Source organism: Bipolaris maydis (assembly GCF_028858645.1).
Source record: "Bipolaris maydis strain C4 unplaced genomic scaffold PSV08scaffold_8, whole genome shotgun sequence".
In the NCBI taxonomy this organism is placed as follows: Eukaryota; Fungi; Ascomycota; class Dothideomycetes; order Pleosporales; family Pleosporaceae; genus Bipolaris; species Bipolaris maydis.
Window position 1 is genome coordinate 742,063 of NW_027093864.1, and position 20,121 is coordinate 762,183.

Sequence of the window (20,121 nt, forward strand, 5' to 3'; positions counted from 1 at the left end):
TTTCAAGAAGAGTGATGTTTATCATAGAAGGCTGATGTTCGAGCACATTCCAACTTGGACTGCGAACCAAGCTGTTAGATGACTAGTCGCACGCCCTACGCCCTGAAAGATGTCAAAATCCAGAATCTACATTTCCAGGCGAGTGAAAAAAAAAATCCACTCTTAAGGCCAGAAGAGTAGAATGATATTCTCAGACTGACAGATGACGGAATACATAGTATGTCAACGTGAGGATAGCATTGCGCATGGCCACTGGCTTCATTCAGGTGGAGGTCAAGCCACAGTGAGATACACCAAGACCTTGCACTCCTTCTGCAGGGCTTTGCACCCGTTGATATGAGATGTATGGAGCAAATCCATGGTAGCAAAAATAAAAAAACGTTGGGCATAGGAAGATGTAAGGCTGCCGCGACGGGCCTTGCAGTACTGCAGGGTGTCATGGGCCGCCGTGGTACCTGCTGCGAAAGAGCGGTCGCCAGTGACAACGACGAAGCCGACCGCTGCATCAGCTGCAACCATGATTGGCGCAGTGCATCGGGATGGTACCTGGATATACTGCAGTCTAGGCGTTCTCATCTCATTCTCATCAATTACTGGTTGCCGCGTGGCAATGGTGTGGCAGGGAACGTGCTGTTGCTGCATCAACGGTTTGTTTGGGTGAGGCGTGACGTCGGCTCGCTTCCCCAGCCTCCTCCTAACCACCTGCATTTGCTCCAGCCACTCGACTACTGACCTCTCCAGCCAAACCAAAAGTCCCTGGCGAGGACTGCTCCTCTCCTAAACCCCCCAACCACACAAACTTACCCATCCTTATTTTCTGCTAGAACATCAGCCTGACTATTTTGTTGCTAGTTGCCCTCGCTGTTTTCAAGTCCGACACAACCCATCTTGTATCGGTGAGAACACAAACACTACCGGCTCGCCCATCATGGCGCCCCATCCAGAGATTGCTGCCGATGCGCTCTCTCCCATGGCTGTGAATGCTTTGCAGCAAGCAAAGTCTCTGGCCAAGCGTGACGACCCCTACACGCAACTTGCTTCGGCTGGAGCAAAGCCACCGCTCGATCTCGCTGGTCCTGGCTTCCAGGCCCTGTTCGCTCTCATTGGCATTGGAATGGCCTTTATGGCCATTTGGTTCTTCTTCTGGGCCAAGAATGGCGGCTTCAAATGGCGTGAGGGTGACTGGGAAGACTACAAATCGACAGTGCTGCGACGCAAGGGACCCGACGGCAAGACTCTCTCCAACGCCACCAAGAGCACCAGGCTCGGCGGTGGCAGTGTTGTTCACGGTGGCAGCTACTTTGGTGCTCAGAGCGATCTTGGTTACACGGATGAGTCTGGAACTACCGTCACTTCAAGCACCTACCCCGACGCTGAAAAGGGCGAGGCCGGCCTTCGTGGCGGTGACGGACGCAAGCACAAGAAGCACCGCCGCAATCACACCAATGACTACAGTGACCCCGAGCTCCGTCAGTACCGCGAGGAGAAGGCTGCCCGTGTTGGTGGTCTGAATCGTGTCGGCGATGGCAAATACACCGACTACTCTGGCTCTCAACCTTCTGAAGTTGGCGGCTCCCAAGTCTCCAGCAACGTGCCCCTCGTCAAGAAAGAAGCAAAAGAACCAAAGGATCCCAAGAAGGAGGCCAAGGCCAAGGAGCAACGAGCAAAGGAACGCATGCGCAAGGCCAAGGCCGCTGAAAAGGAAGCCGCAAAGAAGGAAGCCGCCGAAGCCAAAGCCCGCAAGGAAGAACAGAAAGCCGAAGCCAAACGCCTCAAGGACGAGCAGAAGCGATCCAGGAAGAACGGTACCCCCTCTGAAGCCCCCGAGATGGCCGAAGTCAGCCGCCCCATGATCGAGTACCACCCAGCTGAATCCGAGTACACACGCGCCTACACCGAGTACACCGCTCCTTCTGTCGTTGACACCACCCCAACCCGCGCTCCCACCCGAACCAGTAAGGGCCCCAACGGTCCCCGCCGTGCACCTCCCTCAGCAGCCTACTCCTTCACCACCGGCGACGACACTGAAACCGTCTATACAGGCGTCAACACCAACGACCCCGACTCTCCCTCTGCCAAAGCCCCTACCAAAGCCCCTGCCAAAACCTCGCGCACCGCCCCCACCGAAGTCACAGAGTCAAGCTACTACTCCGACTACCGCCCCAACGCCGATCCCTCCCTCTACACAGACCCTAACAAGCACGCCCCCCGCTCCCGCTCCGCTCGCCCCTCCACAGACCGCGGCGACCGCTCCTCGCGTTCCGCCCGCCCATCCTCCTCCTCTCGCCCCCGCCCCTCGGGCTCCCGCTCCCGCCCTCCCTCCGAGTCCTCAAGGAAACAGCACCGCTCCTCGCGGCCTGCGCCTCCTCCCTCGGATATCTTCACCACTACCAACGGAGATGCACACGGCCACATGAGCTATCCGTGCCACATCCCCGGTCTGAGCCAGGCCGGTAGTGTGCACCCCATGGAGAGCGTCTCGCAGGTCGGTGTGCCGACAAATCGCCGTGAGAGGGGCGGCAGGGATGTCATGGATGGCTATCGCCGTGGTGGTGTGAGGGCTGTAGGCCGAAGGGATAGTTTGAGTGATAGTGATTAAAAAGCTTCCTCAACAATTCTCACTGTCTCAAGTCAGCTGGAGAGTGAGAGAGAGAGGAACATGCATAGGTGTTTTTTTTTGGCGTTTTGGCATGAAGCGACTTTTTTCTTTTCCGTTAACCTCGTCTTACGATTGATCGATTTGTTTTTTTAAGGAATGTTTGTTTTTCTTTTCGAGAGAGAGAGAGAGAAAAGAAGAAGGTACGGTGAATGTTTGGTGGAAAAATACCCCTCCGTTTAATGTCGGTACGATTGGGATGTGTCCAAATGCGAATCAACGAAATATGAAGTACTGAGCACGTTTGGCATATAGCACGTGTATTTGTATGTAGTCAATCCAATAAACAGTGAAATGAATCAGATTGAAACAACAACACATAAAAGTTAATTCTCGTGCAAATGTGTTTTAATTGCTTTCTTTTTCTTCAACATGTTCCTAAACGAATCAAGTCTTTGTAAATGGAAACAGCAACAAAGGGTATATTTCATTCTATTCCCCTCCCTCCCCTCACTCGATTGGAAACCCAACAAAAGAAAGAGAGAGAAAAAGCAAATATGACTAGACTACTTCGTAAACCGGGGCGTTCTTGCATAGGTTACATAATTTAAGCATTACTACCAAGTTTCCCAAGCTAACTCCCTAATAGACCCAGATCAACTGAACCTTTCTTTCTCTCTTCCTTACTTGCAGGCCATTTGTCCATGTAGGAACAATTTAGGGAAGAAAAAAAGGTGGCGGGGGTTGGATAGATATAGATGGTACAATTCGTGTCGTGTCATAGCAAAAGTGTAGTAGGTAACGTGTGAGCGCTTTACCACTACCCTCGAAGGTGCTTAGAGCCCCGCAAAAACAAAAACAAAAAAGGAAATCTCTCCTCATACAACACACTTCTTCATTTCTGCATTCGTTCCATACACACTGTGTAAACTTCGATCTTGTCGGGCTACTGCCAGGCTGCCATGCCAAGGTAACACCTCACAACTCATCCTTTGCGGCTTTTGTAGCTTTTGTAGCCGCGCTGGATAGACTGCTGGCTGCGTCCTCGGCACTTGCAGAGGCGGCTGCGTACATCTCTGAAATACGGCTGTTGGCAGCAGCAACGGCGTCGGAAATGCGACGGTTGGCGCTCTCCATGGCTCCTTGCTCGGGGCCATACACTACTGAACTGGCGGCAGAGGACAGTGAGCTGTATACTTCACCAGCACCGCTAGTGACCGAGGCTACATAGTCACCTGCGGTAGGGGTACCAAAAATGGCCTCGCTAATAGCCGCTTGCGCAGAGAGTGCGGCCGCTGAGAAGCTGTCTTGAGCTGCCTGGGTTCCATAGACCTTGGCGCTGACTTGGGATTGAATAGATGAGTATACGCTAGCCACAGATTCGCTGGCTTGTTCAGCGGCACCCTTGGGCGTTCCATACAGAGCAATAGACGCGCTTTCGACAGCCAGATCTAAAGAAGCGCTGGCCTGACTCAGTACGTCCTCGATAACAGCTGGAGGTGTAAAGATTGCGCCAACAACAGAAGTAGCAGAGGCGTATGCGTCGGCGGCTGCGTCAGTCACCGCATCGTAGCTATCGCCAGCGTACGATTGGGCAGACGCGATAGCGGCGGGCAGACCTGTAGAGTATGCGGAAGCAAAACGGCTCATGACGCTTTCCGTGAAATCGGGCTCCTTGCCAACTACAAGCTCGGAAATCAAAGCCTGAACATCAGCGTACTGCTTAGCAGCAGCTTCAGTAGCCTGTGCGCCATATGCACCGGCTTGGGAGTAAACAGACTGTGCCCAGGGCGTAGGTTGACCGTAGACTTGGTTGCTTGCTTGTGAAATCAGAGCGTCCCAGTTCTTGCTGGCTTGCGATGCAACAGACTCTGTCCAGGGTGCCTCCGAACCGATGACACTTGAGCTTATTTGCGAGGCGGCTGACTCCGCTGAATCGGAGATGTAGGAAGCAGCAGAAGCAGCAGAGGCCGAAGCAACTGAAGCCAGAGACTCCACAGTGCCCTGTCGGGGGCCGTTGACAGCACTTGAAGCGGCGTCGACGAATTCAGAGTACCGAGCGTGCGCAAGGCCGATAGCCTCGTAGTACTGTCGTCGAGCACCATCAGCAACACCAGTCGATTGGGGAAGGAATTGGGCGGATGCCTGACTCAGACCTTCCGAGAGTCGGGACGCAGCAATGGAGGAAACTGACTCAAAGTACCCCTGTTGTGGGCCCACTGCGTAGTTCTTTACGGACTGAGTATACTGCACAGCGTTTGACAAACGCTCACTCGCTGCTGCAACAGAGTCGGAATAGGCTTTCTCGATGTATGAGAGCATTGTTTGATGTGCAGGCTGCGGCTTGCCCGAAACCAGCATGGACAATTGAGCCTTAGCATTTTCAAACTGTTTGCTCGCAGCGCTAACAGCATCGTTGTAGCGTGAGCTCGCCTCGATATGAATTGTCTGAATGACAGCAGTAGGAGCTGGCGTGCCAAAGATAGCGTATGATGCTGCGGTGACAGCCTGTGCATACTTGTCGGCAGCGACGCTAGTAGCTTTCTCAACAGCGGGCTTTTCAGTTCCATATAGCACGCTTGAAGCAGCGGCGAGTGCCTTGGCGTATTGTTCGCTTGCAATTGACGAGGCTGATTCGATGCTACCTTGCGTCTTTGATGGTCCCAGAAGCGCTTCGCTGACCGCACGACTCAACTGAGCAGCTCGGTCTCCCGTGTCCGCCAATACTTCCTGCACCTTTTCAGAATATGAGTCATCTTCATCATCGTCGTCAAGAGGCTGATCAAATACGACTTGCTTGGCCTCAGCAAGGATCTGGGCATTGGCACCCCCAAACACTTTCTTTGGCGCCTCATAGGCTTCAGAAGCCTTTGCAGAAACCTCCTCGACTACCTGTGAGGCTACAGAAGAGGCCTGAGACAGCACGCTTTCGGATGATGGTGTACCGTAGATGGCCTCAGAGACTCCAGAGGATGCTTGTGCCGCTGCATCCTCCACAGGGGCTATTACATTCTCAGCAAGTGCAGTCGAGGCTGCTTCAACGGCTTCAGCAGCTTGGGATGATGCCCCGGATGCTGCTTCCTTGACAGAGGATGCAACGCTTTCCGCAAGCGGCGTTGAGCTGCCCTGGATAGCCTCAGATATTTGAGAGGATGCATCCGAGTACATTTCTGCAGCGGACGAGGCGATGCTCTCGCTGAGTGGGGTGGAGCTGCCTTGAATAGCTTCAGAAACGTGACTTGATGCCATTTCAACATTCTCCATGACCTGTTGAGCAGCATTTCGGATGCGAGGTGCAAAGATTTTGTTGGAGAAATCATCACTGGCATCGCCGGCCCAAATCTTTGACTTGGAAACGTCCTTTAGGCGAACCAACTCCGCGACCATGTCCGATGCGATTTTCATGGCCTTGTCCTCGAGCTTCTTAGCTTCCATGTGAGCAGCACGAAGGCCGTCATGTCTTGACCCAACAGCCTCAACTTCATCCTGCCATTCAATGAGCGTGTTCTTCAACTTTTGATAGTTTTGCCAGTCCTTGTATGTGACGCCATCAGTCCATGCCTACGATGCTTTGTTAGCGGAGTTTGTCAGGGAGTTAACTTCTTAGGGCCGCAGCATACCCATCGCATGCCAACCTCTTGAAGGCCAAGGCTATGGATCTTTTCTAGAACCTCGACAGTACTCCTTACTGCAGCTTTCACTAGATTGTCGGTCTCCTGGTCGTACGACACCTTCCAGTCACGGATATCTTGGGCGCGTTGCTTGACCGCAAGGCCGAATTCCCGGGTCTTTTTACTGCAATCATCGTATGCAGCCTCTAGGTCGGCTTCTGAAGCGTCTTCAGGAAGAGAGGCAACAGTTTTTTTGATGTAGCTCTTGAGCTTGGCAATGGTAGCATCAGCAGTCTCCTCGAGTTTGATGAGCAGAGCCTTGCCCTGGCCGTTAACAGCATCGTTAATCTTGTGGTTTGTAATTTCCTCTACACGCACTTCGAGATCTTCGGCACCCTTGTCTGCGGCAGCGGTGAACTTATCCTGCCACTGGCGGAGATCGTTGTTAAGCTTCTCCTGCAGCTCAGCCTTGGTGAGCTTAGGCGCAGAAGGGTCTGCATTGGCTGAAGATCTTGGTTCAAGTTCGTTTGAGGCTGTACTTGCAGATTCACTGCCAAAGAAGTCGTCAAGGACACCCCAGCCAGACTCTTCGGTGGAGCCGGGAGAGGCAGCAGAAGCGGAAGAGCTGGCCGTAGTGGGGGCACGCTTCCTGGATTCCACAGAGGTAGCCGTCTGCGAATCAGCAGCAGACATGGCAGACTCCATCTTTTGCTGGTCTTTGTAGCGGCCTAGTCGCTCGGAGATGCGGACTAGCTGGGGCTCAACATTGTCTCCGTATAAGATGCGGATTTGGGGCCAGACACTGCGCTGGATGAAAGTCCAGGCAGTTTCCTGGGCAGTGCGAAGGTGGGGCCAGACGATATTAACGAGGACGTGGTGGCCATAGGCATGTCCCTGCTTGAGGTATGGAAGAGAACGCTCATAGGCGGGGAAGAGGGTATGGTGGTAGATTTCCTCCGAGCTGACTTTGAGGTCGTTGTAGTGGGGGGCAATGGCGTCGGTCGCCTTCTTGACGTGGGGACCCAGGTGGACGTCATACTGTGCCCAGGCCTGTTCCTGAGCGCTCTGCAGCTGAGGACGAATGGACTTTTCATATTGAGCCTCTGCATACTTCCTTGCAAGCTCGACCCTGTGTGCACCGTGTGTTGCGTATTGCTCCTGTGCAAAGGTGATGGCGGGCGTCGTGTAGGGCTTGACCTTGTCGAGCTGGGGGACGACATAGGTCTCGTAGTAGGGGTCGAGATAGGGCGCGGCGAAGTCGCGAGTTTGGAGATATGGCTTGCACACGCGGGGAGAGTCGTCATGCAGCTGGGTGATGGACTTGGGGCAGCGGAACAGCAAGGTGATGATGAGGTACCACGTTGTCAAGCGTGCTGTCATGCTCGTGAAGGCTCCCATCAGCGTCCGCCGGGGCTTTCTTGAGCGGGCTGAGCGGGCCTGGTCTGCACTGTTCTTCGCCTTTGCATTGGTAGATGCGCCGGTGGAGCCATTGGCACTGCCATTTGGCGAGGTTTTGGACTTTTTTGCCCTTCCGTTGGCCTGGGCGGCCATGGTCGCGTGTAGTCGACGATGGAGCGGAGCGGCTTCTGGGCAATGCGAATCAGCCAATTTACAGCAGCGGAGGCGAGTCAGGCTGCTCACCAAACGGAGCAGAAATGTGCAGCTTGGTGGATTGTGGATAGAAGAAGAATGGAGCTGATGGCCGCTCTCAACGGAACCTGTCTGTTTAGCGTTGGGGGTGCAGCACAACCGAGCTGCAGCAGTGATGTAATTTGCACGTGCGGGCGCAGGAAGAGAAAGAGAACAAGATCAGGATTTGGACATGCGGGCTGATTGTGGCAGCGGGTATTCTTGTGATACGTGACAGGACGACAGCGAACACGGGTCGCTATGTATACGCATCTGTGTCGCGACGGCAGGGATGGAGCTGCGGGTGCGAGTGCCTCAGGTTGCCCCTGCTGCTGTTCCTTCTGCGAGCTCTGTAACGCCCACGCTCGTCGTGCACCGAGAAAATGGGCCGCGTGCGTGTGCCAGCAGCCGATATTTCGTCACAGCATGGCTACTTTTAGGGGCCGGCCCGAACAAGACGCCATGCTTGTTTGTCAGAAATGTACGTAGTGTGTGCAGCATGAGAATGCTAGAGTATCCCACCAGGCACTAAGGTAGCGTCCTTACATAGCCGTTGTGGTGGCCGGGGGGTTCTGTGCCAAGACTGCTCCCAAGGGTCCGGCGGCGACATCACCACCACTTCCGCCCGGTGTCCTCTGCCGCCGCCTTCACCATTCTGGCGCCTCCCCTCACCCACCCCTATCATACCCCCTTCATACGCCACTCCCTTTCCTGTCCGTCTGTATATTTCTCGCCGTGCTCTGCTTGCTTCCACAAGCCGAGCCGAGCCCTGCTGTTCCACCGCGTACCGGCACGCGACGCACCCAGAAACTATTCCCCGTCACTCTAGTCCCGATGACTACTTGAGATACCTCACTCTGCGGCTCCTGCCTGAAAGCGCACTGCCCCGACGACTTCACTTCGCCCTCCTATACCCTGTATACACCTTTAATACCACCCAACAATGGCCACCGATGCCGCGCCTCTGAATGCGGGGCCGTTCGACGATGCCCCCGACTCGCCCGACACACGAACATTCGACAGAGACGAAGCCGATACCTGCCGCATTTGCCGTGGAGAAGGCACTGCCGAAGAGCCTCTCTTCTTTCCCTGCAAATGCAGCGGCAGCATACGATATGTCCACCAGGAGTGTCTGATGGAGTGGCTCTCGCACACGCAGAAGAAGCACTGCGAGCTGTGCAAGACGTCCTTTCGCTTCACCAAGTTATACCACCCAAACATGCCCAACCGCATACCTACGACCGTCTTCATCCACCGCGCCACCCTCCATGTCTTTAACATGTTTGTCACCTGGTGTCGCGGTCTCCTCGTGGGCACCGTGTGGCTGTTTCTGCTTCCCTGGTGCATGCGCGTAGTCTGGCGCAGCCTCTTCTGGGTCGGCGATGGCGGCTGGTCGCGAGAAATGTTCATAGACACGACCGAGACACCGGACATGCGCCGATTCTCCCCCAGTGAACTAAGCACGATCCGGGCTGCAGTTGAAAATGCCAAGACCACGAACAATGCCAGCTCCCTAGCATCCGTGTCCCTCACACCCAACAACCAAACCACTCCCCAGTCCAAGCTCTGGAGGTTTGCCGAACGCCTCTTTATTGGCGCTCCGTATCCGTTCCTTCAGCTGCCCCAAAGTGACCAATCAAGCCTCCTGTCCGTCTCTGACAAGAATATTACGGCATCGAATATTACGTCAAGTCCTCTCGGTGTCCGTAGCCCTTCGTTACTCTCCGACGTACCTTTCTTCAATTGGTTCCAATCCCAATCAGCCAACCGCTTTATCATCGATGTAATTGAAGGTCAAATCATCACTTTGCTTGTAGTGGTTGCGTTCATCTTGGTATTTCTCATTCGAGAATGGGTTGTCCAGCAGCAACCGGTAATCAACATGGTTGCCCTTGGCGATAATGCTGCTGCACAACAGGGCGCAATCTTTGACGACGATGCCCATGTTGAGGACGTCGCGGTTGATGAAGATGAGCTGGACGATGCTCTAGACGCTCTGCATGCCGAGGTCGCTCAAGACGCTCACGAGCTGCATGACCATGATGAAGACGAGCCAGGTTTCCCTGACAACGACGCTCAAGCCGAAGAGCATGACGCCCCAGATCCCACAATACGCCGGGTGCGTCGGCCTTCTTCGCTCCGCAGGGAGCGTGATGACTTGGTCCGAAGATTAGTACGCGAAGGTTTGTCAGATGACGTTCGAGCAATCTTGCAATCGGAATCGGCCAACGGCCTTGCCGATATCTTCAACCAGGATGATGCGACTGCTCAAAATCTTCAAGAGTCTCTTCGCCAAGCGATGAGTGCTGGAGAGTCTGCCAATCAGGCTGAAGATGATGCTGAAGAAGAAGAAGCCAGTAGCTCAACCTTTCCCGCACGCACTTCCTCACTTCCTCTGCCCTCGAGCTCCACACCAGATGCAGCAGATTCTGATTCGTCTGCATCCTGGTCAAGGCCAAATATGCCAGCACGCGACCGCTCGTTCATTGCTACAGAGATTCGTCGCAGCCTAGAAGAGGCCAACACTTGGTCGTTCGAGAATCTGCCACAAGCGTCGCAACCGGCCACTGGTGATGCGAATGAGGTACCCAGTTCTTGGGAAAATGGCACTGGAGGCCGGCAACCAGTTCAAGAGCGTGGGAGTGTATCAGATCACGAGCAGCATAGTGACCATAGTAGCGGAAGCTGGCAACAGGTTCCTGATGTTGTGGGGGGTGACTCTGACCAAGCGCTGGAAAGAGGGCACACACACGACAAGGGGAAAGCCAAAGCTGTTGACTATGGTGACGAAGAAGCATCGAATGAAGACACATCACATGAATCCGCTTCGTCGTCTGAAAGCACTACCGCTGATTCGGACAACGGGGTGACGGTGAATACCACGATTGAAGTAGAGTTTGATGCCAGCCACCCCGCGCACAACTTGACCGCAGACGAAGAAACAGAAGCTGAGGAGGACGAGGAACATGAAGACGAGACCCCTGCACCTGTAAACCCTCTCCAGCCCGCAGACCCTCAAGCCCCAGGAAACCCGGTAAACCGCGTATTAGACTGGATGTTTGGAGATGTGGCGCCTGCAGCTCAGACAGCTGATGAGGGGGGTAATGAGGAGCACATTGTTCGTGACTTGGCAGATGAGGCGCCGTTTGTCCCATTCATGGGCAACGAGGCGCGAGACCATGGCAATGCCCCTGCACAGGATGCTGAGGTAGCTGCTGCCGCTGCGCAGGCTGGTATCGATGTCAATGACCAGGAAGCGATTGAAGATGCAGAGGACTTGGAGGGCATACTTGAACTCATTGGGATGCAAGGACCCTTGGTTGGTCTTTTCCAGAACGCCTTGTTCAGCGCAGTGCTGATTTCTGCAACACTGGCCTGTGCAGTTTGGCTCCCTTACCTTTGGGGCAAGGTTGTCATTCTCTTCATGGGAAGTCCTGTCTCGCTCTTCATCAAGCTGCCTCTACAAGTAGTCGCCACCATCACAGACTTGATTGTTGATGTCACTCTATTTGTCGTGGCTGGCGCAACATATTGGAGCTCTGCTGCCATATCTGGTCTGGTCAAGCTCTTTTCCTGGGGCAAACTTTCAGAAGCGGTCGAGGGCCCACTTCGCACAATATCAGCGCCTGCCTATTCTCTTGCAGAGAGCTCCATGGTTCGTATCAGCAAAATGTTCATGGAGTCGCCTCTGTCGCCTGGACCCGACTCCTTCCGACTCTCAGTAAATGCCCATGCTTCTTTGCGAAGCCTGCAAAATACGACTTCGTTCGCGCTCAACGAGACCAGTCATTTCGCAAACGCAATCATTGAAGAGATTTCAGCAGACTCGCTACCCAAGCTTGTGTTGAGGGTTGCCGGATACTTGCCATCTCTCGTCACAAACACCTTTACATCTGCATATGGACGAGGCGGCGCCTTGTTGTCATGGCTATGGGCTTCCAAATCATACAAGATTACCCTTGATCTGGATTCGACTCCGAACACGACTTCCGCGTATACCGCAATGGACTACTGGACAGCCAGCGATCGCCTGATTGCCATTCTTGCTGGCTATGGGTTCTTCGCCTTGGCTGGTGGCGTGTACCTCAAGCGCGGTACTCCCTTTAGCTCATCACAGCAAGGACAGAAAATCGAACGCATCATTTCCGACATTCTACAACAAGCCGGTGGTGTGCTCAAGGTAATCTTGATCATCAGCATCGAGATGTTGGTATTCCCACTGTACTGCGGCCTGCTCCTCGACCTTGCCATGCTCCCTCTTTTCAAGAATGCTACGCTGTACACACGGTGGCAATTTGCTAGAGAAAGTCCATGGACATCTGGGTTTGTGCATTGGTTCATTGGCACTTGCTACATGTTCCACTTTGCACTCTTCGTCTCCATGTGCCGTAAGATTATGCGCAAGGGTGTCCTGTACTTCATCCGCGATCCAGATGATCCTACATTCCACCCGGTCCGTGACGTTCTAGAGCGCAGTGTCACGACTCAGCTTCGCAAGATTGCCTTCAGTGCTTTGGTCTACGGCGCACTGGTCATTGTTTGTCTTGGAGGAGTGGTTTGGACTCTGAGCCGGGCAACTTCCAATGTTCTGCCAATTCATTGGACAACCGAAGCACCATCGCTAGAATTCCCGCTTGACCTCCTCTTTTACAACTTCCTCACGCCAGTTATTGTCAAGTTTTACAAGCCTAGCGAGGGCCTACACGCCATCTACAAGTGGTGTTTCCAGAAGTGCGCCGGTTTCCTCCGCCTTTCAAACTTCCTCTTCGGCGACAAGGTTCCGGAGCAGGAAGGCGAGGACGGCAGATATGTTCGTGCTCCATCTTCAGATCAAGCCCGCATTCCTAAGGGCCAGCCTGTCTTTGTCGAAGTGGACCGAAACAATGTGCGCAAGGATGGCCAGAACGAAGGAGGTGTGCACAACTCTGATCTTGTATCCATGGTTTTCATACCACCATGGTTCCGCCTGCGCATCTTCTGCTTCGTAGTCACAATCTGGATCTTCATGGGTCTGTCGGGAGTCAGCGTCACCATCCTACCTCTCCTCTTCGGCCGCTATCTCTTCTCACTCTTCCTCCCCCCAACTGTTGAAATGAACGACATCCATGCCTTCTCCCTCGGAGTCTACACCATTGCCAGCATCGCCTACTCGGGATATCACGCTACCAAATTCATTTCTTCCCTCAACAGACGTCTCCCAGACCCCATGTCTACCTTGCACACTGTCGCAGCTACTACAGCGCGTGTGGGTGGTCGTGCCCTCCGCTTCTCATACGTCTGGGCCAGCATCATCTTCGCCATCCCCTTTTTATTCGCCGTCATCCTCGAACTCTACTTCCTCATGCCCCTCCACGCCTACCTCGGTCCCAAAGAACCTCACGTAGTCCACCTCATTCAAGACTGGACCCTCGGGTTCTTGTACTCGCGTCTCGCCGCCAGACTCATCTTCTCAAATCGCAATTCCCGTCCTGCCCGCGCTTTTGCCGCCGTCGTGCGTGACGGGTATCTATATCCTAACGCGAGAATTGCGACTAGGTGCTTTGTTTTCCCTGTTCTCGCCATCTTCCTCGTTGCTATCGCTATACCATCTAGTCTGGCGTTCTTCGCGACAAGAGTACTGTACCGTGGGGCGAGTGAGGCGACGAAAAATCAGGTTTGGCGCTTTAGTTTCCCTGCTGTGGGCCTTAGTATCGTGCTCATGTGGGCTTCGTCGGCCGTTGTGAGGTTGCTTGTTCGCTGGAGGCTGGTTGTCCGCGATGAGGTTTATCTTATCGGAGAGCGGTTGCATAATTTTGGCGAGAGGAGGGCGCCCGTTCAGGGGGTGCGGGATAATGCAAGGAGTGGTGAAGAGGCGGTGGTGGGAGCGTGAGAATGTAGATGGAGGATGGAGGTGGGGAATTATAGTTTTAACATGATCTCTTTTTTTGGTAGCATTCTTAATACCACTCTCGCATTGTACAACATATGATTCTTGAGGTGGCGTGGTTTTGTTTTTGTTGGAGTTAATTTAGATGATTGTTATTTTTTGCACTATCACATTCTGTTCACACCTCATGCTTACGGTCATCAACCTGGATATTTTTCGTACGCAACAAAAAGTTGCCAATTCACTGGCTATCATATTTCTAAGCACAGTGAGGCATAACCGGGGGGGGAGGGTATAACTAATTAGATATAGCGCCGCGCCCTTCCCTCTCCTCCTCCAGAAAAGAAAGGTCCGTTCAATTGCCCCCCCAATCGTTAACGTGAAGGCCGCTCAGAAAAAAAACAGCGCATCATTATCCCCAGAAACCAACAGGAAGGGAAAAAAAACTAATAATACAAAAAAAGGGAATGATAATAATCAATTCCTGGCTCATTACACGTAGCCTCCCCGTCCACAACCGAGCATTTCATATATACCATACCATAAGCTCTCTTCTTTTTTATTTTTATTGTTTTCTTCTTCCTCCATATTCCATAACACGCGCCAAATTCTCAAGTTCGCCGAGCCGTCCTCGATCTTGTAGCAGGTTTCGCCGTGGCAGCTTTAGCCTGACTAGCGGCGGTGGGCGCATCAAAAGATCTCGTGGCACGTTTCTTTGGTGGTTTGGTAGAATCATCTGTGGTGAGGGGCTCGTCGTCGGCTTTGCGTTTGCGGGAGGGCTTTGGGATTTTTGAATCCGTGGATTGGCTGGTGGGAGTGGGGGCGGAGGGGGTGGTGTCTGTTTGGGATGCGGAGACGCTGCGAGTGGCGGTTGAGGGAGGGGGTGTGGGGGGTCGTTTGGTGGAGGGGGGTACATCGGTGGGTACGGATTCGGCTTCTGTGGCTTCCTTGTTGCCGTTGCGTTGTTGGGCTACCCAGGCGAGAAGCTTTTCCTCGGCGTCGCCGTCGTCTTCTTCGTCTGAGCCTTCGAGCATCGCGTCGGCCATCTCGCCTGCAATGTCGTCGCCGGCATCCTGGTCTACGGCCATGCGCATGGCGAACTCGAGCAGCTGTTGGGGATCCATGCCACTCAATGGACCACCGGCAGCGGCGAGTTGACGCTGCAAGGCTGCCAGAAGAGCCTCTTGAGAGATGCCTTGTCCTTGTTCACTTGTTGCCTCTTCGTGGTCCTCTTCTTCGTCCTCATCGTAAGGCGGTGACGCGGGCTCTGTAACAAACGCCATTTTCCCCTTTCCTTTTTCTGATGAAACTGATGGTGCGCCTGGTGAGGTTGGCGGCGACCCCTTTGCCCATTCTGGTATGTTGGCAAGCCTCTCGCGCCAGTTCTTGAACAGGGCATATGGCTGCGCGTTGTCCTCAAGCGCTTTAGGCTTCACGCCGCGGTCTGCCTGAGAGCGCCAGACAATGGGCGAGTGAGTTGGCGCAGCAGGTTCCGCGCCCGTATTTGTGTTGATGTCGGCCTGACTCTTCCTGGCTGGACGGCGGACTGGCCGTTTCCTCTTAGAGCCCGCCTTCACACCCTTGACGTCGAGGGGCTGGAAAGTAGTATCATCGTAGCCGTCGGAGGCGTACTCAAGATCGTTGAAGTAATCGAAGCGGTCCCAGTCCTCTTCCATGTCTTCGTCGCCGCATGTGGCCGGTGGAGGCGAGGCTACGGCGTGCTCTGCGAGGTCGTCGGCTGCCATGTACTCATCTTCGACGTAGAAGAACTCGGCATCGTAGTCGTCGTATTCGTCTTCGTAGTCGCTCATGGTGGCTAGAGATGAGGCGTGTTCTTGTCGAGGGTGCAGTCGGAGCAAGTGGAGGCTATGACGCGGGCGCGTGCAGACGACGCATTCAGGCGCACGGGGACCATGAGTGGCGCATTCTCGAGGAAAGCGCGACGGGCAACAAGCAACAGTGAGCTGGCTGGCGCCGTCCCACATCACCCACGCTCCTTCCCTATTGAGTTGCTGGCGTGGAGTGCGACTGCCCGCTCCTGTTCGCGCGTGCCTCTTCCCCGCGTCTTGACGTCGCCCGGCTCCACGCGGCTTAACACGACACCGAGGCTCCTCGCACACATCCATCGCTCAGCACCGCATGTGCTTTACTTTTTTGTAGCTGTCCAGTCAATCAAGCAGTCAAGCAGTCAATCAATCTGTCCACCTCCTCTGCTCCATAGACTGCATTCGTGACCATGCGTGCCTTTCGCAAGTCTACTCACCTCTCGCGCCAGCTGCTTGCTCCCAATGGCATCCGCTGCAATTCCACCGCTGCGCCCACACCCAAGTCGCTTACCTCTGTCCTCATAGCAAATCGTGGAGAAATTGCATTGTAAGCCGCATGCTGGGGACGACCAAGCATCGCATCTGACATGGTCTTAGACGAGTCGGCCGCACAGCATCAGAATATGGCATCCGGACCACAACCCTATACACAGACCCCGATGCCCGCTCACAGCATGCCCTCAGCTCGCCCTATGCCGTCAATCTCGGCGATCCCTCTGCATATCTCGATGGCGACCGCATAATACAGATTGCAAAGGAGCAGGGCTGCCAGGGCATACATCCAGGTTACGGCTTCGTACGTCCCTCCAGACACCGACATGGCATGACACTAATGGCACCATAGTTGAGCGAGAACCCGACTTTTGCGAGAAAATGCACAGATGCGGGCTTGACCTTCATCGGTCCCCCATGGAAAGCAATCGAGTCCATGGGAAGCAAGAGGTGCGTGCTGACCATTCAACATAGCCATGCTAGCTAATATGCACAAGTGAGTCCAAAGACATCATGACCAAAGCCGGCGTCCCCTGTATTCCTGGATACCATGGTTCCAACCAAGATCCAGAGTACCTCAAGGAACAAGCAGCAAGCATCGGTTATCCTGTGCTCCTCAAGGCTGTTAAAGGTGGAGGCGGCAAGGGCATGCGCATCGTCAAGGACGAGTCCGAGTTCCTTGATCAACTAGCCTCTGCAAAGTCAGAAGCGCGCAATTCCTTTGGAGATGAAGTCATGTTGGTCGAGAAGTACATCACCACGCCTCGCCACATTGAAATCCAGGTCTTTGCCGACAAGCATGGAAATTGCGTCGCATTGGGCGAGAGAGACTGCAGTATCCAACGCCGACACCAGAAGATTCTTGAGGAATCTCCAGCCCCTCACTTGGATGAGGCTGTCAGACAAGATATCTGGGAGAAAGCTAGACAGGCTGCTCTTGCCGTGGGCTACGAAGGAGCAGGAACTGTCGAGTTCATCTTCGACAACGACACCGGTGAATTCTTCTTCATGGAGATGAACACCAGGCTGCAGGTCGAGCACCCTGTTACTGAAATGGTTACTGGTGAAGATCTTGTAAGATGGCAACTCATTGTTGCTGAGGGCGGAAAACTACCCCTTACCCAGCAACAAATCGAGCAAAGAATCAAGGAGAGAGGACATGCCATCGAAGCGCGCATATACGCCGAGAATCCAGACATGAACTTCATCCCCGACTCTGGACTTTTGCTTCATCTTAAGACACCTCAACCTAGCTCTACTGTGCGTATCGACTCTGGATTCATCGCTGGTGATGAAGTATCTTCGCACTACGATCCTATGATTGCCAAACTCATCGTCCAAGGCCCTACGCGTGAAGCAGCAATCCAAAAACTGCGAGCCGCACTCGAGGAGTACGAAGTTGCTGGTCCTGTCACAAACATCGAATTTATCAAGCGTATGTGTGTGTCTCCAGACTTTGTCGCCGGTGACGTAGAGACGGGGTACATCCAGAAGCATCACAGTGAGCTCTTTACCCCTGAGCCTCCAGCGCCAGAAGTCTACGGTCAAGCCGCACTGGGTCTCGCTCTTCAGCAAATCTCTGCGTCAAAAGGAGACGTATGGACGGGACCGCCAGTGACAGCTGTTGGCTTCGGCTTCAGCAGCGCCTACCAACAGCGCGACTTCAACCTCATCGAGATACCCGCCGACGGCAAAGGCGAAGCCAAAACAACCAAAGTTACCATCCGCCAGACAAGTCCCCAACAATTTGACATTACCGTGGGCGACAAAACATACAACAACGTCACATCTACCTTTTCTCCTTCAACCAACACAATAACCTCTTTCTACCCACATACCCGTCTCGCCACAACCTTTGTCCGTGACGAAGACCGCATCACCCTCTTCCACCTCGGCCGCCAACACCGCCTCCGACTCGCCATGCCTGAGTGGACCAAGAAGGCTCTCGGCGTCAAGGACGTCGCCAACAGCGTTCTTGCCCCTATGCCCTGCAAGGTTCTCCGTGTCGAGGTTGAGGAAGGTCAGGAGGTCAAGAAGGATCAAGCACTTGTCGTAATTGAGAGTATGAAGATGGAAACTGTAATTAGGAGTCCGAGTCATGGCATTGTAAAGAGGATCGTACATGGTAAGGGCGATTTGTGTAAGGCGGGCACTGCACTGGTGGAGTTTGAAGAGCCCGAGGCGGAGAAGGAGGCGTAATTGTAAATTTATGTGGTGTTGGGATTTTCTTGGGTTGATCAAAAAAGCGATGTTATGTATCTCCATGTATGAATTTTATGAGTTGTCTATGATGAGATGAATTGTGAGGGGCGCATGCTGTGATGCATTCGGCTACGTACAAGAATGGGATCACTGTCTGTTTTTTAGTAGAACCAGTAAGCTAAATCTATGAGTCTTGAAAAACTTACCTTCGTTGCTACTTTTGCGTTCCGTGTTTTGATGGGATTTTTTTTTTCAAAGACAAAATAGTTATGTCAAATAAATATGTGATAATACAGAGGAACACAACGACCACAACATACTTATAACCACATTGATATTACCCAACCCTATGTTATCTATGAATTCAGTTTTACCTAAATATTTTTTCTTATATGAATCTGATCACAATTCACTATCGTTAGAAAAGTCATGAAAATGCTATCATGCAGATTTCTACATCTGATCCTGCAAATACAAAATCACTCGTAGAACACGATTTCCCCACCAAAGGACAGAGAATCACACAATTTTATCTATCTTCAAATCTTAGCACAAAACATGCAGACTGAACACCTAAGCCAGTGACTAGACACTCACCATGAAGCACCAGAAAGAACCCTTACAAAAAAAATCATATAAAATCAGTTCTTGTCAACACAGAAACATTTTAAATCTCTTCTTGCTATGTCCGTAGTATCTAAACCAACTACAAGCCCCCCCCCCCCAAACATCTACCTAGAAGAAGAAGAAAAATCCACTCAAAACAACACCCACCTAGCCACAAACCATCCATAAAACTAGACCTTTCAATCCTTCCCACCACCACCCTCCCTCCCTCCCTCTCTGTCTGTCTCTCCCATACAACCCACACCACCACCCCCTTTTTTCCCAGCCAGTCAACCCAAAAACCGCAACACCGTAAGCCCCCAAAAAGAGCTTCGGCTTCCCCGAGCCATGAGCATCAGGAAAAAGAACAAGGATTAAACCTGTTCACATAATCATCCCAGCTACCTTACCTCACCCCACCCCCCCCCCCCCCCCCCGGCGACCCGACCTGACCCCTGGAAGGTTGAGAGAATGAAAGAAAAAAAAGGGGGGAAATGGATATAAGGTTGTGCGGGAACGGGGGGGGGGGGTTCGGGTTGATAGTAGCGGAGGAAGGAAGGTATGATTTTGGGGTTTTGGGTTGGAGTTAGGATGGGAAGGGCGGGAGGGAGGCTTGCTAGGTTGGGAACGGGGGGTACGGGTGAGTAGTCTTTAGTTTTGGAAATGGGGGGGGGGGGGGGGGGGGATGTGAAGAACGTAGGATGGTTATGGGGCAATGAATCGTATTGGGGGTTTATACCGGGGAGGGTGAAGTTTGTTTTATGCTGGGTGATTTGGTTGATGAAATACTATACCACTCATTACGTGTGTGTGTGTGTGTGACTGTGTGACTGTGTATTAAAATAGGGTTGTGCTGAGGGTGGAGAAGTTGCTCAGTTGCATATACATTACTAAGAGTGGATGGATGTAAGTATTGTGATGATGGAGAGTTTACACACGCAAGTTTCAGACTTTTTTTCTATTGATCGACAGGGTAGATAGTTAGACAGACATTGCATGTGCATGTATTTCTGCAGTCCTAGATTGATTTACATATGTATGACTATCTGTTGGGCGGCTACAAGGCCAAGTAGCCTGGGTTTCGAAGTTCCCTATTTAGTGTGTAAGGAGTGATGAGATAGAGATGTTGGAGGGGGCCAGAGTCGAGTATTCGAGTATTCTTACTATTTCTCAACGAGACCGGAGAACTAATTTGCCAACAAAAGTGTTTGGGTTCAAAATGCAGTATTGTTCGTATGTAGTAGGCATGCATGCATCCTTCCTTCGCCCCCCTTACTGCATAGGGTAAATCTC

General features: G+C 53.0%; 5 protein-coding genes across 5 annotated transcripts; 3 read left to right on the forward strand and 2 right to left on the reverse strand.

Annotated features, from left to right (window-relative positions):
* Positions 1–438: 438 nt before the first annotated feature.
* On the forward strand, positions 439–2,949 carry PSV08DRAFT_391522 (uncharacterized protein; the record flags this gene model as incomplete). The annotated part of the gene is made up of 2 exons (XM_014223131.2): positions 439–647; positions 853–2,949. 2 exons carry the CDS (start codon positions 439–441, stop codon positions 2,597–2,599), a joined length of 1,956 nt encoding a protein of 651 aa, XP_014078606.2. The 3' UTR covers positions 2,600–2,949.
* Positions 2,950–3,574: 625 nt separating this feature from the next.
* On the reverse strand, positions 3,575–7,758 carry PSV08DRAFT_352171 (uncharacterized protein; the record flags this gene model as incomplete). The annotated part of the gene is made up of 2 exons (XM_014223132.1): positions 3,575–6,157; positions 6,217–7,758. The coding sequence occupies 2 exons, from the start codon at positions 7,756–7,758 to the stop codon at positions 3,575–3,577; spliced, it is 4,125 nt and encodes a 1,374-aa protein (XP_014078607.1).
* A 1,021-nt stretch (positions 7,759–8,779) lies between these two features.
* PSV08DRAFT_224462 (uncharacterized protein) lies at positions 8,780–13,797 on the forward strand (the record flags this gene model as incomplete). The annotated part of the gene is made up of 2 exons (XM_014223133.2): positions 8,780–9,893; positions 10,011–13,797. The coding sequence occupies 2 exons, from the start codon at positions 8,780–8,782 to the stop codon at positions 13,703–13,705; spliced, it is 4,809 nt and encodes a 1,602-aa protein (XP_014078608.1). The 3' UTR covers positions 13,706–13,797.
* A 301-nt stretch (positions 13,798–14,098) lies between these two features.
* Positions 14,099–15,543, reverse strand: PSV08DRAFT_391538 (uncharacterized protein). Its single transcript, XM_014223134.2, has one exon. The coding sequence runs from the start codon at positions 15,511–15,513 to the stop codon at positions 14,314–14,316; it is 1,200 nt and encodes a 399-aa protein (XP_014078609.2). The 5' UTR covers positions 15,514–15,543; the 3' UTR covers positions 14,099–14,313.
* Positions 15,544–15,570: 27 nt separating this feature from the next.
* On the forward strand, positions 15,571–18,309 carry PSV08DRAFT_410165 (carbamoyl-phosphate synthase L chain, ATP binding domain-containing protein; the record flags this gene model as incomplete). Its single annotated transcript, XM_066093848.1, has 4 exons — positions 15,571–15,932; positions 16,126–16,324; positions 16,373–16,470; positions 16,518–18,309. 4 exons carry the CDS (start codon positions 15,571–15,573, stop codon positions 18,217–18,219), a joined length of 2,361 nt encoding a protein of 786 aa, XP_065949007.1. The 3' UTR covers positions 18,220–18,309.
* Positions 18,310–20,121: the final 1,812 nt, after the last annotated feature.

Excerpts from the sequence above, each read along its gene's own strand:
- PSV08DRAFT_391538 (XM_014223134.2), bottom strand. The coding sequence starts at position 15,513 with ATGAGCGACTACGAAGACGAATACGACGACTACGATGCCGAGTTCTTC.